The sequence below is a fragment of the Strix uralensis genome, chromosome 12 (assembly GCF_047716275.1).
Source record: "Strix uralensis isolate ZFMK-TIS-50842 chromosome 12, bStrUra1, whole genome shotgun sequence".
Classification (NCBI taxonomy): Eukaryota; Metazoa; Chordata; class Aves; order Strigiformes; family Strigidae; genus Strix; species Strix uralensis.
In genome coordinates this window covers 3,876,141-3,891,463 of record NC_133983.1, presented here as the reverse complement: position 1 = coordinate 3,891,463, position 15,323 = coordinate 3,876,141, and the positions used below count along the sequence as shown (strand labels likewise).

The 15,323-nt window shown below is 41.6% G+C and overlaps 1 protein-coding gene across 5 annotated transcripts in view; it reads left to right on the top strand.

The window, feature by feature from the left end:
* NUP93 (nucleoporin 93) overlaps window positions 1-15,323 on the top strand; it is an 86,447-nt gene that overhangs the window by 48,355 nt on the left and 22,769 nt on the right. For 3 of the 5 annotated variants that reach the window (XM_074881350.1, XM_074881349.1, XM_074881351.1), the window contains exons 4-6: window positions 5,538-5,600; window positions 7,924-8,052; window positions 14,872-14,946. In XM_074881350.1, the coding sequence (XP_074737451.1) occupies window positions 5,538-5,600; window positions 7,924-8,052; window positions 14,872-14,946 (267 nt within the window). Of the gene's footprint in view, window positions 1-5,209; window positions 5,452-5,537; window positions 5,601-7,923; window positions 8,053-10,573; window positions 10,682-11,064; window positions 11,165-14,871; window positions 14,947-15,323 lie in introns of those variants that run through there. The other 2 variants (XM_074881352.1, XM_074881353.1) reach the window with 2 other exon arrangements.

The following is a 15,323-nucleotide window of genomic DNA, read 5'->3' as shown; positions in this document are numbered from 1 at the left end:
CAATGTGGCTGTTGCTTTGAAAGTCTCTGATGCAACAGCTGGCTCTTGGGTCTTAGCAAACTGTAAACCCTTCTGTTTTTTCCCTGCTTTTTCTCCTGTTTAGTCAACAGTGAATTAATTTTTTGGGAAAATGTTGTAGGATTTCCTGTTCTAAACATGGTGGTAAGGAACTTGAAAAATATAGTTTGACAAGGTCAGCTGTCTTAGGCTAGGAAAATTTTGTATTGCTAAATCCTTGAATTAAACACTGTACAGAGCTGTGGGACAAGCCTCATCAGACCTTGCTTTTCAGTGGACCTTTGCATCTGTGCACAGTGATTCGGTCCTAGTTTCTCACACAGCTTTGAAGCAATGCTGACTGATAAATCAGCCTTCCTTGGGTTCTTTTCCTCTCTGAGGATCTCTGCACTTGGGCTCTCAGTGTCCTTTGGCTCTGTAGCAATTTTGCCATCTGAAGTCCTCTAAGGAGAAAGCCAATTTCACAAATGCTCTTAGCTCATTGCATTTGGTAGCTGATCTTTGGGCAGCTGCCTTGCTGCTTTGAAGGACACTGTTGCACAGGCCAAGGTATGTAGTAAAGCAGCTTATCTGTGTGTTTTTAGCAAAGCTGATGCTTTCTGCAAAACAAACCTTAGGAGACCTACAGAAGCTTCCAAGAGATGCTGGTGTGATGCTTGAAAAAGAAGAGTCTGAATAGAGAAAAATATTGTCTGTGCTACACTGGCACATCCCCATCTCAGGAATACATTAGTTGGCCACACCATTGCTTATGGGCCCCTGGGCCTGTCTGTTTAAAGCCAGCCAGCAAGCATTAATACCTGTGTCAGCACAAACAGTAATTTGGATTAAAAAAGCAGTTATGTATAATATGGTCTGTTATTGTGACAGTGGGCTCCAGGTAGTTCTGCTTCATTCTCTGTTTCTAGAGAGAACGTGGCCAGGAATGCAGTGCCAGGGTGCACCAGCCTAGGAACGTGCTCACACGTGTGCGTGCTTACAGTAGGATTGTATTTAGTAAATCGTTTCTTAAAATTGCTAGTAGACATAATAAAATCGGGTGCTTCATCTGGAGCTACTGTTCCCAAACCATTGCTGAAAAGTGATTTTTTTGTTAACCATATTATCATTATCCCTGCTAGTCCTTTGCAGGATTCACTGGATCTGCTGGAAATCCAGCACTTGGAAATATTTTAATCAAAGAGCAATTGACTTGAAATGGCCCCAGATTGTTCATTTGATTTTTCTCCTTTCTTCCCTTGCCAGTGAAAAAGTAAGCATTGCTGTCAACATCCAAGGCCTCGGTATACTATTTGGCAACATTCACCTTCTCTTGACAGCTTGAATACTAAGATCAAGTATTAAAAGTATGGCCTGGCTGATGGAAGTAATTAAGAGACTTCTGTCAGCCAGGAGAGAGTTTACTAACCTCATTTACTGCTGTAAATGGAAGAGACTTTCAATCTCCTGTCAAAAAGAGACCATCAGTGCATGCGTGCCCTTTCGTACCAATAATGAATTAGTTACTGGAACACTTTCTTGCTGGAATTCAGTCTGGAGCAAGGCAGGTGGCGGTTCCTGTCACATCAGCCTGTGTCAGACAGCGGTTACCCGAGATGAGAAATGACAGTGGAGCAAAGAGTGCGGCGAGAACAGGGAAATGGCACAGGCTCCCAGGGGTCCTGCCCCTCCTCTGGTGGGACCCCTCTCACAAACCATCCTCGTGTGAGACAGAGAGGGGCTGGATTTCAGCAGAGAGGGGAGAATGTGAGATGATCAGACTGGACTCCAAGGGGGAGGAGATCCAGGAGGAACTGGAATGTGCTGGGGAAAGGTGCTGAGAGCCAATAGACGTGCAAGAATAAGTGGGACTAGCTGGAAGGTGGGAACCTGAAGGTGGGAGAGTGGGTGTATTTCTATGCCTGTGTCCCTGTTTTGCAAACACCATCTCGACAGATATTGTACAAATCATGTGTAGGAAATGTTCAGCAGTAAGCGTTGCAGAAAACCTGTGATGGAGAAGGATTGTGCTGCTTCCCTTCCAAACTAGACGCAGGAAGAATGTGTGGGAGTCCCACAGTAACAGAGAGGAAAATTAAATGCCACTCACTAAAGCAGGATGGCATGATGTGACATTAGGGCTCTGTGAGCTTTTCTTGTAAACCTGCCTCAGGGAAATAAGATAAATTTTCATTTTCAAGCAAAATCCAGGCTACGTTGGGATCCCTTCAATGGCCGAGCTCGTGCACAGAGAGCTGCAAGGTGAGGATTTCACCTCTGAGGTTTTAGCGATGCTCGTGTTAGCTATTCCTGTCTTTGCCATCTGCCACTGTGAAATAGCCCTTTGTCTGCTAACAATATCTCTGTTCTCCTCCTGCTTGTGTCTTTCAATACTGAATACGAAGCTATGTCTAGTTGCTCGTTGTACAATCAGTAGCATCTCCCCTGAGAGGGCAGCTCCTGCAATATATGGGCCGTGTACTCCCTGTGCGTGCTGAACGCTGTACCTCCGTATCCTTGTTACAGTCTGCCAGCGTTTGTGGAAAAGTCAAACCTTACCTCTGGGATCACAGAAAGCTTTTAGGGCAGATGTAACTTGGTGAGCACAACCAGCAGTGTTCAAGGCCCAGACTGGAGAAATACGTGAACCCTTAAAGCTGTTATGTGGCCTGGGATTTTTTGAGGACCAAAGTTCTCTAGTGTAAAGCACATCTCTTCCATCTTTCTGCCCATCCTTGTTCCAGTGAGCTCTGCTTTTTCTTATAGCAGGTGGGCATTTGTGTGCATTCATATACATCCATGAAATCTAAATGTCCAGTGACCAAAGCATAGTGCACCACTAGGTGGCAATGCAATAAACCCTGGGAATAAATGTTGCAGCAGCTGGACACTCCTTTCTTTCTTAACGTGTGGAAATTTTGGCCACCAAAGCCTAGAGAAACAACCCCAGGAGCTCTGGTTTGGCCTAACTAAGCAGAAGCAGTCTTGTGAGCCGTAGCAGGAGCCCCAGCATCAGCTATGAAGCTCCCTCTTCTGAGGTTTAACAATTAGCCTGTAATTAACTGAAGCCACAATTGCCATGCTACAGTCACAGTGTTTAGCGCAAGGCATAGGGCAACATTTTTAAAATGTACCTCTTCTCAGTGAGGCATTACCGATACTATTTGGAACGTGTGAGGATTTTCATTTGCTAAAGGAGTAGTTATTGAGACTGAAAAGGACAATTATCATCCCCTAATTGGCATTTGGTGTAATGTAATCCCTTAAACGGACCTAGTGAACTCTCTGGAAGCTAGGAGGTTTCATTAAGAAAGATACTCAGCCTGGATTTACTGACTTCAGGGGAAGTTCAAGCACATTTTAAATTACTCTGCTGATTACCATCATTGCTGTGTACCTTTCTAGACAGGTACCTACTCAGCTCAGGGCACACACCCCTCCAAGGAGAGCCGGGAGGATGGAGGGCAGTAAGAACTTGTGTATCTCAGGGCTTTCAGGAGCCCAGTGCTCACAGAGCAAGCAGGGAGCCAGGGCACCCAGGACCTCTGCCAGCTGTGGTGCCTGGCACGGTGTGCTCAGCACCTTCCATCGCCTCCAGATAGCTGTAGGTCTGCACCTTAGAGACAGTGGGCTTTTTATGCCTGTAAAATTAGCAAGCAGTGTTGTTAGAATATGGCAAACTGTTCTCTGCAGCATCAGACCCCTACCATCAGATAGGTGGCTGTGTTTTCTGCTCATATATTGGTGTGTGCTTTGAAGGTCTAGAAGCACTGCTTGTTATAATTCCAGATAATTTTTCTCCAATTTAGTTTGGAGGTGGGGAAATTTTTTTTTTTTTAAAAAAAAGGCAAACCAAAAACTTGTTGCTCTCCCAAAGTCCTTCCACTCATGATGCAGACACAGACAAACCTTACAAAGCTGTGTCTTCATCCCCCCCACCTCTCCTGTGCAAAGCCAAGATAAGGCCCAGACGGGTGACGGCGGCAGCCCTTGCCTTGGTGACAGCTGCTGTAATAGTTGGTCCCCAGACATGTGCAAGGATCTGGATTTAGCTTCCCTTTTTCAGATTGTAACTGTGATTTCTCTCTGGGCATTGTCTAAAAATAAGACGAGACAGGATGGACGATGAAATGAAGAATAGGCTGTGTAGAAGTGGCCACTTTCTTCAGTATGTGATTCTGGGGGGACTGTGTCACATGTGTCTCGAAGGATGGCAGATCGTTCTCTATGTGGTCTACAGAAAGGGGTCATGTTTCTATTTCCAGCTGAAGGGGGTCACAGGCTGTCTCATACCTCAAATGCTTGTTCTACATATTTCAGAAGGAAGGGGTGCAGTGCCCTTTATTTCCCATACCGATGCTGGGTAGCAGGAAGGCAGACAGCACACCTATGCAGTAGAGTTTTCTGCCAGATTTCTTCAGTTCGAGGAGATTTCAAACCCTTCTCACCTCCCAGAGCTAAGCAGCAATCTGTGATACCTGTGGCTGCATGTAGTACTGCTGCAGGACTAAGACCGACCATAAGTATATTTTCCCAAAGGTCCAAATCCCTATGACAGCAAGTTTCTGTTGTGCCACAGGATCTGTGTTGCTCTGGAGCTGCTGAGCTCTAGCTAGGTTGTATGGATCAATAGCGATATTGACAGATTGTTGGGGCAGGAACCATTTATTTGCAGAAAGATGTGGGGAACAAAGGTCACGAAAGCCTCCCAATTCCTGGCAAGTTCAGTCAGACGCTGCTGCAATTGTGTATCCTGTGCCTGGGTGTTACTGGTTTACCCCATGGCTGTTTGTTTAAAATTCAAAATATGGTATGTTTTCAAGTATGGGTCACAAAGTAACCTTTGGGATAAGGAGCTAACAGCTCATTTATATCAGTCTGTTCATGTACACCTGACCTCTGAGATTTACCAATATACTGAAAATTAAAAATACTATTCTTATGTATTATTTTTTTACCCACTCCAGCTGTATGCATGGAGAGAGGCTGTGCCGTAAACTTTTCCTGTATGCTTTCCAACTGTTTAGTTATTTCCATCCTTCCTCAACTGACTATTTTTAAGGCTCTTTTTCACAGTTCCTATCGGGCCTCCATGAGCTCCGCTCCTGCCTGAAGCTGCCAAGTCAAAACCTCCTTTTTTTTTTTTTTTTTTTCCCCCTGATGTACTCAAGTCCAACAATCTTATCTTGGCTTATCGCTCCTACCAGCTTTCATCCTAGCTCCCTCAAATGGAGAGCAAGAAGAAGCAGTTGCTGGGACACAGAGATAAAAGAGAATAGAAGCAGGGCATTTCACTAGGATTTAATGCATATTAAAACAGGGGATTAATGCATTTTCATTTTCACATTGCTCTGTATGGGCATCTTGCTGTACCTCTGGTGAAGTAAAGTGACCTTTAAACTTCTTGGGAGTGGACTGGGGAGAGAGCTCCCAGCACTTCTCAGAGTTAAAAGAGCTGAGTACTATGATATGTATCTGATGTTAATGCAAGGCTGATTTTTTTTTTTTTTGTCTGAAGCTCTGTTTCTCCTTTTCTGCAGGGATTCCTGAAGAATGAAAAAGATAATGCATTGCTGTCAGCCATTGAAGAGTCTAGGAAGAGGGTAAGTTGGAAGCAAGCACCATTTGTTCCTTTTTAAAAAAAAAAAAGGGGGGGTGTCCTTAAGAATTAATATATTATGTATTTTATAAACTAGGGGAATTTAAGAGGACTGTATTGAGAATATAGAAAAAATAGACAATGGGAAATGCTTGCTTAGAATTTCCAGAAGAAATCCATGTTAGTTGTATTTCAACTGCAGTATTTTGTAGAGTCAGGAGGCTCACAGTGTTTGTCATCTGTTTGAACAGAGAAGCTGTTTTTCATAAGGCACAGCACACTCACTCCAACCCTCTCCACATTGATGCTGCCTTTTCTAGAGGTGATAATGCCTACGACATGGTGTTTATTTCCTCTTTTGCTCTGAGAAATGCCTTGTGCACTGACTTCCCGTACAGTGATGACACTCAATATATTTATTGTAGCTGTTTCTCCAGGTTACGGGAGTTGTTGAAGTATATATGAGCACATTCAGGCCTATGCAGCAGAAGTGCTGCAAGGTTTAATTCTTGTGTCTGTAGAAGAGCCAGAACACCATACTGCATCACACTGTCTAAAGGAAATCTCTCGTATAAGGAAAAAAAAAGAAAGTTTTATTTAAGCAGTACAAAGAAAAATGCTACAGTAAGAAAACAAGAGTTGTCGCTTAGGCTCAGAGTTTGCTGAGTCTGGTTTTCTTCCCTTGAAAGGGAAGTACTTAGACTGTAAGGGAAAAAAAAAAGTCAGTCAGCTTTCCCCTGTTCATCTCATGTCTCTTCACCTCCAAGCAAGTAGTTGTTTTGAAGATTTTCGGAGCTGGAAGTTGTTTTGTGATGTGAAATTCATCTGATCCTGTTTCTGAATCTATTTACACTTTTGGTATCTGTCGTGTTCTGGGGCAATGATTTCCACAATTGAATTATGCAGTGTGGAAAAATGCTTCCTATTGTTTGTCTTAAAACTGCTGCTGAGAAATGTCATTGCATGCTTCCTAGTACTTATGTTGATTGTTTCTCTCCATGTACACTTGGGGCATCAGGTTTAGAACTGAGCCTGTGTTTCTTTCAAATGATAAGAAATAGTACTTAAGCATTATTAAATTATTTTAATTACATACAATTATACTGTAATTATTGATGCATATTTAAAACCCTGTTGAAATGATTATAGTGAAGGTAAGGGTAAGACCTATATTCTACCATGAAAGTATAAAGTAAATTTATATAATAAAACAAAGAAACACAAATCTTATGCTCCAGTTGCATGCCTGCACCATAACTAAATGTTTGCCAAATGTCACTGCCTCTTATCAATTCATTTATACCAGGGAATGTTTTGCCCCTTAATTGACAATATCCTAACTGCGGACTGTAATGAGATGAAAAACTTACTCAGCCAACCGAGACGTTTAGTTATGTAGACTGCAGCACAAAGCTATGCAAAAGACTGAGAAGGCTGGGAAAGGGAAAGAAGTGAAAGATTCAATATAGCTTATTCTCTGTTTAGAATTAGTGGAAATACTCTTATTTCCTGTCCTGGTATACTTGAGGCTGCTAGTTAGCATCACCCCAACGATAACAGGAAAGGTAGTGAAGCATCTCTGCTATCCTAATGCTATTGCCAAAATAAGGAATATTGAGGGAAAAGCTGTTTCCTTCCATGAGTTCCCCTAATTGGATCTGAAGACAATGTAGCACATCAGCCATTTTAAAGGTAAAAGGACATTTTTTTTCTTGAGATATGACTTTCCTACGTGCTTTCCTGAGTTATGTTCCTGATGAGAGAGACTTTCTGATTCTTTGGCACTGGTTAATTTGCCTTAATACTTTTATTTTTATTGTACCGTATTTCCCATTTAAAGAAAAACATACTAGTAAAGACCTGGAAAAGAAATATGAGCAATAAACACACATCTCTGTTAAGAATGCAGTAAGTCAAACCTTTATAGCCTCCAGGGAGGTGAAAAGCATTGCCATTAGAGAAGTTACTCTCAGACCGCATGGATCAGTGATGACCTGGATATTGTGTGCGAGCTGCTAAATTAAAGCAAGCTGCCTGTCTATTTGCAGCCTGGTACCATGGAAGAGACACAGATTCCCTGCTTTACCAGCTGGGGGTATGTGAGAGTTGTCTTAATTCCACACACACCTACTGTCTGAATCCCCTCGTACCTGAACAGGAAGCCTGTTAAAATATTATACAGCACATCGTTAGCTCTTGAGGGTTGACCTGGTTGATTTATCTAGTTGCTGTTTTCTGTTTCATTTTTGAGCTGGTCTATTAATAGCAGAGCTAGGCTGTTTGGTATTTCTGTATGTTCCTTAGCTCTTGTTATTCTTCACCAACAGACTTTTGCTATGGCTGAGGAGTATCACCGAGAATCAATGCTGGTTGAATGGGAACAGGTGAAACAAAGGATTCTTCATACTCTCCTTGCATCAGGGGAAGATGCTCTCGATTTCACCCAGGAAAATGAGGTAACTCTGTCTTTCTAAACACTGTGTGTGGTCACGCATGGCGTGTATGCAGCTGGCATTCCAGCTCTGCTGAAACCACCTCTGGATTATTCTGTAGCTACAACTGTGTGAAGTGAGGAATACCAAATCTCTAATTAATTCCAGAACGGCTGTGACCAGCAGAATGCATTGTCTAGCAAAATATCAAACCTTTATTGTTGTTCTCATTGACTGATGGGTACAGGCAACGGAGCTCCTCTTGATGAAGCTATGTTTTAAGCAATGTATGTGGAAGCTGGAAACTTAGTCACTAACCATATTAGGTCAATAAACCGAGAAGACAGAAAACACTTTGGGGTGAACTTCACCTTCAAGAAACCTTTGCAGCATTAATGAGACCAGACAGTTTCTCAGGTGCAACTGTGCTCACACACAGGGCTTAGTGTCTCTTTCCCTTATCGCTGTGTGATAGGCATGATATATGGCTTTTCTTAGGAGGCTGATGAAGTCTCTCGGGTTTCTTGGCAAAACCAAATGAATATTCAAAAAAAAAAAACCCAAACCCAAAAAAGAGGCATATGCTTTCCCTTTTACCTTGCTGTCTTATGCAGTGCAGATTAAAATTTTGTGCTAAGACCTTTAGTGTTCAGCAATTGAAGGTTAATCCAGTAGTGACCAAATCCTTTGGGCAAGACTGACCCCATGTTTAACAAGAAAAGGTATTGGCTAGCAACTTAAAACTTTCCTCATCTTCTGTTACAACTTAAAACTTCACAGTTTATTCTCTTAAAGGAAACGCTCTGGTTACATGAGTAAGTAGAGTAAAGCACAGTTACGTGCGGTTGTGGGAACTCCACCCCTCTGAGCTAGAGGCATCAGACATCAGCTGGGATCTGTGTAGCAGCAGAGTTACATCACCACCCCTGCACAATGCTCCATGAAAACTGTAACCTTGAGAGGAGAGGCAATAGGGGGTGGGGGAATGCAAGTTGGCGTGCTTTCAGGCCAGAAAACAGGCCCAGTTTTTTATAGGCATGTTCCCCAGCCCTGCCTTTTCAAAAAAAAAAAAAATCTTCTTCATTGGAATGACTTACAGAGCTGCAAAGTACATTAAAATAAAAAAAAAGCCCTTGGTGTTAATGGGGTATGACCTGTATAGGGATTTGGAAATAATTAAAGTTGTTAATGAAATGTCCCTTTCTGATTACTGTTCTTTTAAATATAGGTTAATCCCAGTAAGCATACATCTTTTTATAGAAGCTGTCTTCCCCAGAAAGTATTTTACTGATACTTTACTGTGACATCTCAGAAGATTGTCCAGCTTTCCAGTATTAGAAATGCTAAATAATGCAGGCTGAATTAATTTAAAACTAGGAACAGCTATCCCATTATTTTAGGATGTGAGTCTGAAGACTTGGCAGCTATTCTGATAGCTTCTAACATCTTTGATTTGGGTGTGTGGTTTTCCTTTCGAAGTGTGGATATTAACTGCTAGCAGAAGCAATTTAATAACCTACTCTGAAAAGGTAAAACCCCTTTTCTGATGTTTCAATGTCAAATGGACACTGCCCTCAGCCCATGGCACTCGAGATGCCAAGCACCAAATTGGTGGGAGGAAGGAGGGGGAAAAAAAACCCCTCTAATGTTGTCCATGAATGACTCAATATACACTATCACTCAGTAATACTCCACTCTCCGTTTCAAAGCACTTGTAGTATCAGTATGTCATTTCAAGAGCATTTAAAATCCTTGATATATTCTAGTCTTAGCCTCAAGAAGTCAAAGGTCTGAGAGGTTTGAAGTGCATCTACTGTGTTAAAAGCCTGTTATCTAACCTCCCCACAGCAGGTTGTTCTTCTAAAGCCTTGTTCCAGTCAAATAAGTTTTTTGTGTGTGTGTGACACAAACAGACACAGCTTGTAGAATATAGTAGAGGTTTAATTGATATCCTCTGGAGATGGAGAATCAACTGAAAAGGCACAGATCCAAACGCAGCAGGGGGCCGGTCTGCCTGCGAGCCAATTCTCAAGCTTTGGGCAAGCTAATTTGGGCAGAGTGAAATACCAACACATTATTCATGGAAATAAGACCAATTAACAGGCAAAGCTCATGATTCAAAGAACCTAGCACAGGACTTGCCATTAGGGTTTTCTGCTCCCCCTTGTCCTCCAGCCTGGCTGCCTTCCTGTAAGGGAAAGACGGAGCTAATAAAAAGGTGCTTCTTGGGGGGGAAAAGGGAAGAAAGCCCAAGTTTTGTTTTCAAGGTATCAAACACCTATGCTCTCAAGGTGTTTGTTCAACTAGGTGCTGAGGCATTTCTTTTGTCCTTTTATTGCAGGTTTTTCTTTCTTTCACCCCTGCCCCAAGCTCTTTACTCCTGCTGTCAAACAGCCCAGTCCCGCAGTGACTGAGAGACGCTGTTGCCCTCTGTTTCTGTTCTGCTCCTCTGTTTCATGTCTTCATATCCTTTAAATCCCAAGGACTGCAAGATGCTTTCTGCTCCCCCACTGCACCGCGGTGTATTTTGATGGTGTTTCTCCAGCTCAGTCTCCTGCCTAGTTATTCACCACATCGACTGGCCAAGCCATTTGGAGCGCAGACAAAATGTCTGCCCAGACTTCTGCTGAGGAATGTGGATATGCATATGAGGGTGATGAATAATGCATCTCTATATGCACGCGGTTTGGTGTGCAAGTGAGGCTGAATGCTCGGCTGAGTACAAATGAAGGACTCCTTTGAAAAGCAGCATCGTTAGGCTAAATAAATTTAAAAGATAAAAATGTGATGGCAGTGCAGTATAGCTGCAGCTTTCATGAATGGATAGTATTCAGAATAAATATTACAATTTTGAAGAATGTTTTGGAAAGATCTAAATTCAGGGCAGGGAGAAGTAAATATGTTTGATAGAAACAGCACAAGCCATTTTAGCTACATCAGACTAGAGATGCAGAAAGATGTGTGTGTGTGTGCACTTGCACTTCTGCAGTCCTTTGTGCATTACCCACTTTTCTGTTTTTCCTTTTGCTGCTCCAGTTAAGCTTAAGAACCTGACCTGAAACACAGTGGTTCTCATATGCACCTAGCTGCTGTTTTCAACACATCTTTCATAATCTTTTCCTTGCTTGAGAACTCGGTAAGTTCTGACTTGTCACCAAAGAATATCCTCCCGCTTCCCAAAATGCCCCCCCTTAGCTTGTAGGGGATGCCTCTTCAGCTGCTGGTTGCCAGCTCCAGAAGGATTGCCTGCGCAGATCTCCATTTCTGCAACTCAGGGTGAAGAGTGGAAGTGGCCTTCCCCATGCTGACTCACTGTTTTAGTTTTCTGTTTGAAATTTCCTTTTAGCACAGCCACAAGAGAGTTCAGTGAGCCAGTGCTTTAAGTTTAATAATTCAAAGATGAAGCCAGAATGCAAGTATGAGATGGAAAAAAATTAGGAAATAAGCTTGCTTCCATGGCTCTTGGCATAGGAAAGAAAAGTAAGACAAATTCCGGAGTTCCTGAATTTTCTCTTTGCTGAAGTGCCAAGTTGGTAGCGGGCATTTAAAGAACTTCATTACAGTGTGGCAGTTCTCAGCTGTGGCAGATTGTTAGAAGTGATCTTCAAAGGATAACGGTTAGGGTAAAATTCAAATTGGAGAAAGGAAAGGAAGACCCAAACCCCAGAGCAGTTATTTCTTAGTTTCAGACATGGACTTTTGAATTCAGGTCCTTACCTGTGGGTTTTAACCCATCAGTCACACACCGCTCTGGAGCGGCAGCCACATGGATGCTCTTCGGTGCTGCAGAGCAGCAGCAGGAGGAAAAGGGACCAGATTCACAAAACAAAGCCCCAGTCCTTATGTTTCTGGTGTTTGGGCACTGGTTGAAAAGTGACACTAAGTAACAATGTACCCTCCTTCACTTGCTTTAGAAGATGAAACCTCATCAGTAATTAATGACAACGTCCATAATTTAGCAGTACTTTAAATAACTCTGCAATTTATCTGGCACAGCATAGGGGAAGGCTGCAAAGCGCTATTTCTGCCATCATGTCTGTTTCCCAGGAAACCTGCTTTAACAGCTTCTTTGTTCTTTAGAACAAAGAATTTGTCATTTTTTAGGTGGATTTAAAGGAATTTGTGTCAGATGATTTGGCACTGAAAGAAAAATGCAAATGCTTCTGAATTATCCATTAAGAGTGACTGTGAAGAATATTTTTAGTGTAAGTTCAGTTGCAAAAAGAAAAAGTGGGATTTCTTTAGGGTTTTTTGTAAGGCATTTTTATACTGCCTGAAGTCTAAATGCAGCTGCTTGATTTTATAATCAGGTTGGACATAATCTATATAGCATTATTACTGAGAATTAATGCAATGATAAACTAATTTTGAAGGATTGTCCGGGTTCATCTTTGATACCTTCATTCATTTATATTTCACTATATCATGGACAAACACAACTGAGCATTTTTAAAATTCTGTACTCAAATGTTGTACGCTACGCAGAAAGCAGTAATCACAAATATAACAAAGTTTTTATAATTTCTCAATAGAGGTCAATGCCCTTATCTTCACTTATAAATTCCTAGCTAACTCTGTGTCGCTTTATTTGTCTTTAAATTTTAAATTGCGATCAAAACTCCTGGACTAGGACAGTGGATAGCCATTGTCATTGCAAGAACATACACTTGTGAGTGTAAGGGAGGTCTCCCACAATAGAAGATAACCTGGGTTAAACTGGTATCAAATTAAAATTATAAGCATTTGGGAATGACTGAGAGACTATTCCGTGTATAGATGGATCAGTAACATGTCTGGGAGTTCATGTTTGTGTTATTTTATTTCAAAGTTGGGATAAATGATTCTGTGAGAGAGAAAGTTCCAAAAAAAAGTGAGATTCTGTGGAAGACCCTGTCAGCATTTCGTCCTCATTTGAAACAAGAAATTGAATGATGACACCACCTGGAGAAAAGCTACCCATTTCTTGGATCTCTTCCTGAAATCCATCCAAGCCAGGTCATGGCAAGAACATTGGTCCTGCTGTGCTGCGGCCTGACAGGCATCAGCAAAGCTGAACTCTAAAGCTGATTAAACTGAAAGTGAAAACAATTACTTTTCCATTGCATTTGGGCTTTATGTTGTTTGTACAGGCAGCAAGTTGGTCACATTTAACTGAACTCTTCCAGGAAAAACCAGAGCATGTCCTTAAGCAGTACTTGAAGGTGATCCTATCTACACAATAAAGTACTGACATTTTGGGTAACTGATGTAACAAAAAGTAAAGGTATTTGACAGTATTTCTAAGGTGCAGTGTAACAACTAATGAGGACGTGCAGCTAGCCAGAACCACCTTTGATGGTAAAAAGCTTAATTTTAAAACTCTGTGGATGTACCTGCTTTATCTCAGAAAAACTTACTGATTCCAGTTTAGAGGAATATTGATGGACTTGAGTTATATGGTACCAAACCAAGGAGCAGCAATGCCCCTTCTCAGTGTTTGCTCAGCTGCTTTCAGTATTTAGCTTATGTGCTTTGCATCCCCCCTCCTGGTGAAAGTAAACAACCATCTTAGATCCTCATAACTCTACCTAAGCTAGACACCTGAAGTAAGCTGAGCAAGGTTTGTGCAGAGAGGTGACATCTTGTTATCAGACCAGCTACACCTGGGAGAGTCAAATGAGTTTTTGGGTTCAAAGTCTGAAGTTCAAAGGCTGTTGCTTCAGTTTCAGACCTGAAAACATGCTTGCTTTTCTGAAAGCTTGTCTGTTTCTCTTTGCTTGCCCCAACTATGTCAGTTGGCTTCATAATAAATATTACGCTTCTATACTGAGCTTGTCTTGCTTTTATCTTCAGACCATCGTGGCTGTAGCACTGCTTATGAAGCAGCTGATATTAAAAGACTGCTTGCCTCAAAGGGATCTGTCTTTAAAATGATTGCACTTTATTTTTCAAACCCAAGACTTGCAGTGCTGATGCTGAAATGAAGAATTGCTTTTTTAGGGAGCAGGAAACATTGGACAGTATTGCATACTTAACTGGGAGTATTCTTTTCTCCAGAGTGGTGAACATCCATGTTCAGTGGTGGCTGTACTGAAACATACCTGTGATTTGTCATGAATGCTTACAAGAATAGCTTTATGCAGCATTATACTATGGCATGTGGTATTTTGAGTTTTATAAAAGAGTACAAATTTTCCATGCCATGACTCCATCAGCTGTTCCTCCGTGCTTTACACTGAAAATATCTCAATCCTGGCATAGTCTCTGTGGGTAGAAAGATGTTTGTGTTTTTTTTTTTTTTTCAGGTCAGGATATTGCCAGCATCTTTCTTCCTTCTGCAACAGACCAGCAGTGGGGCACTTTTCAGCACATAATTGAATGCTGCAGTCTCATTTTGTGTCTGTGTCATGGTACTCGGGACAGAACTGTAGTGTTAGATTTGCTAGACTGGATCTGTTTGAGCTGCATTGAATTCTGTGTCCTTGCTGTGGTGGAGGTTTAGACTAGATGCTTTGCAGCAAGACACTAATGGGACAAGAAGCAACCTTTCAAGAAACAAAAGGAAAGAATTAAAATTATAAGATGCTATCGAGAGACACTGAAGTCCTAATTTTGGAGAGCTAATGGTTGGTTTGTGCACTGAATAAGGAGGATTTCAGTCACTTCAGAAAATCTAAGCTAAATTGGGAAGATAATGGAGTACTGCAGTGAGACTATGCATTTTACTCTAGATAGTTCAAAACCCTGTTCTTAGTTCTGTCAGGACCATGGTTTTGCTGTTGTTCTTTAGGAGTAGATATACTGGTAAAATGCCTTACAGTAATTTTATACCTCATGCTTTCTTATACGCTTCTCATTAAACAGCCTAGCTATGTTGGTGAGTTGGGTCCTCCAGGTCGCAGCTCTTTGGACAGCGTGGAGATGGCATATGCTCGTCAGGTGAGTGGAAATGAAAAAACGTGGTTAAACATTGTTTTCTATAGAGAGAGGTGGGGAAAATAAAGATCTGTGAGCATACTGTGTAAGAAGATATGGTAGGTAAAACATAAAAGTATCTGCCTGCAGCTAAAATGCAATTGGAAAATACAGAAATTTAGCCTGACTTTTTAGAAGTGTACTCACCTGCTACAGGATTTTTTTTTTGTCAAAAGGAGGTCCTGAACACCATATATGTCTGTAGAAATAATTTCTGCTCATATAGTAAACTGAAACTTTTAACCTTTCAAAAAAAGGTTTTTTAGAACTTCTGTCAATGCGTAATTGTATGCAAATGAAGACTTTATATTCCCTTTATTCTCACATGTGAAAGATTGCTG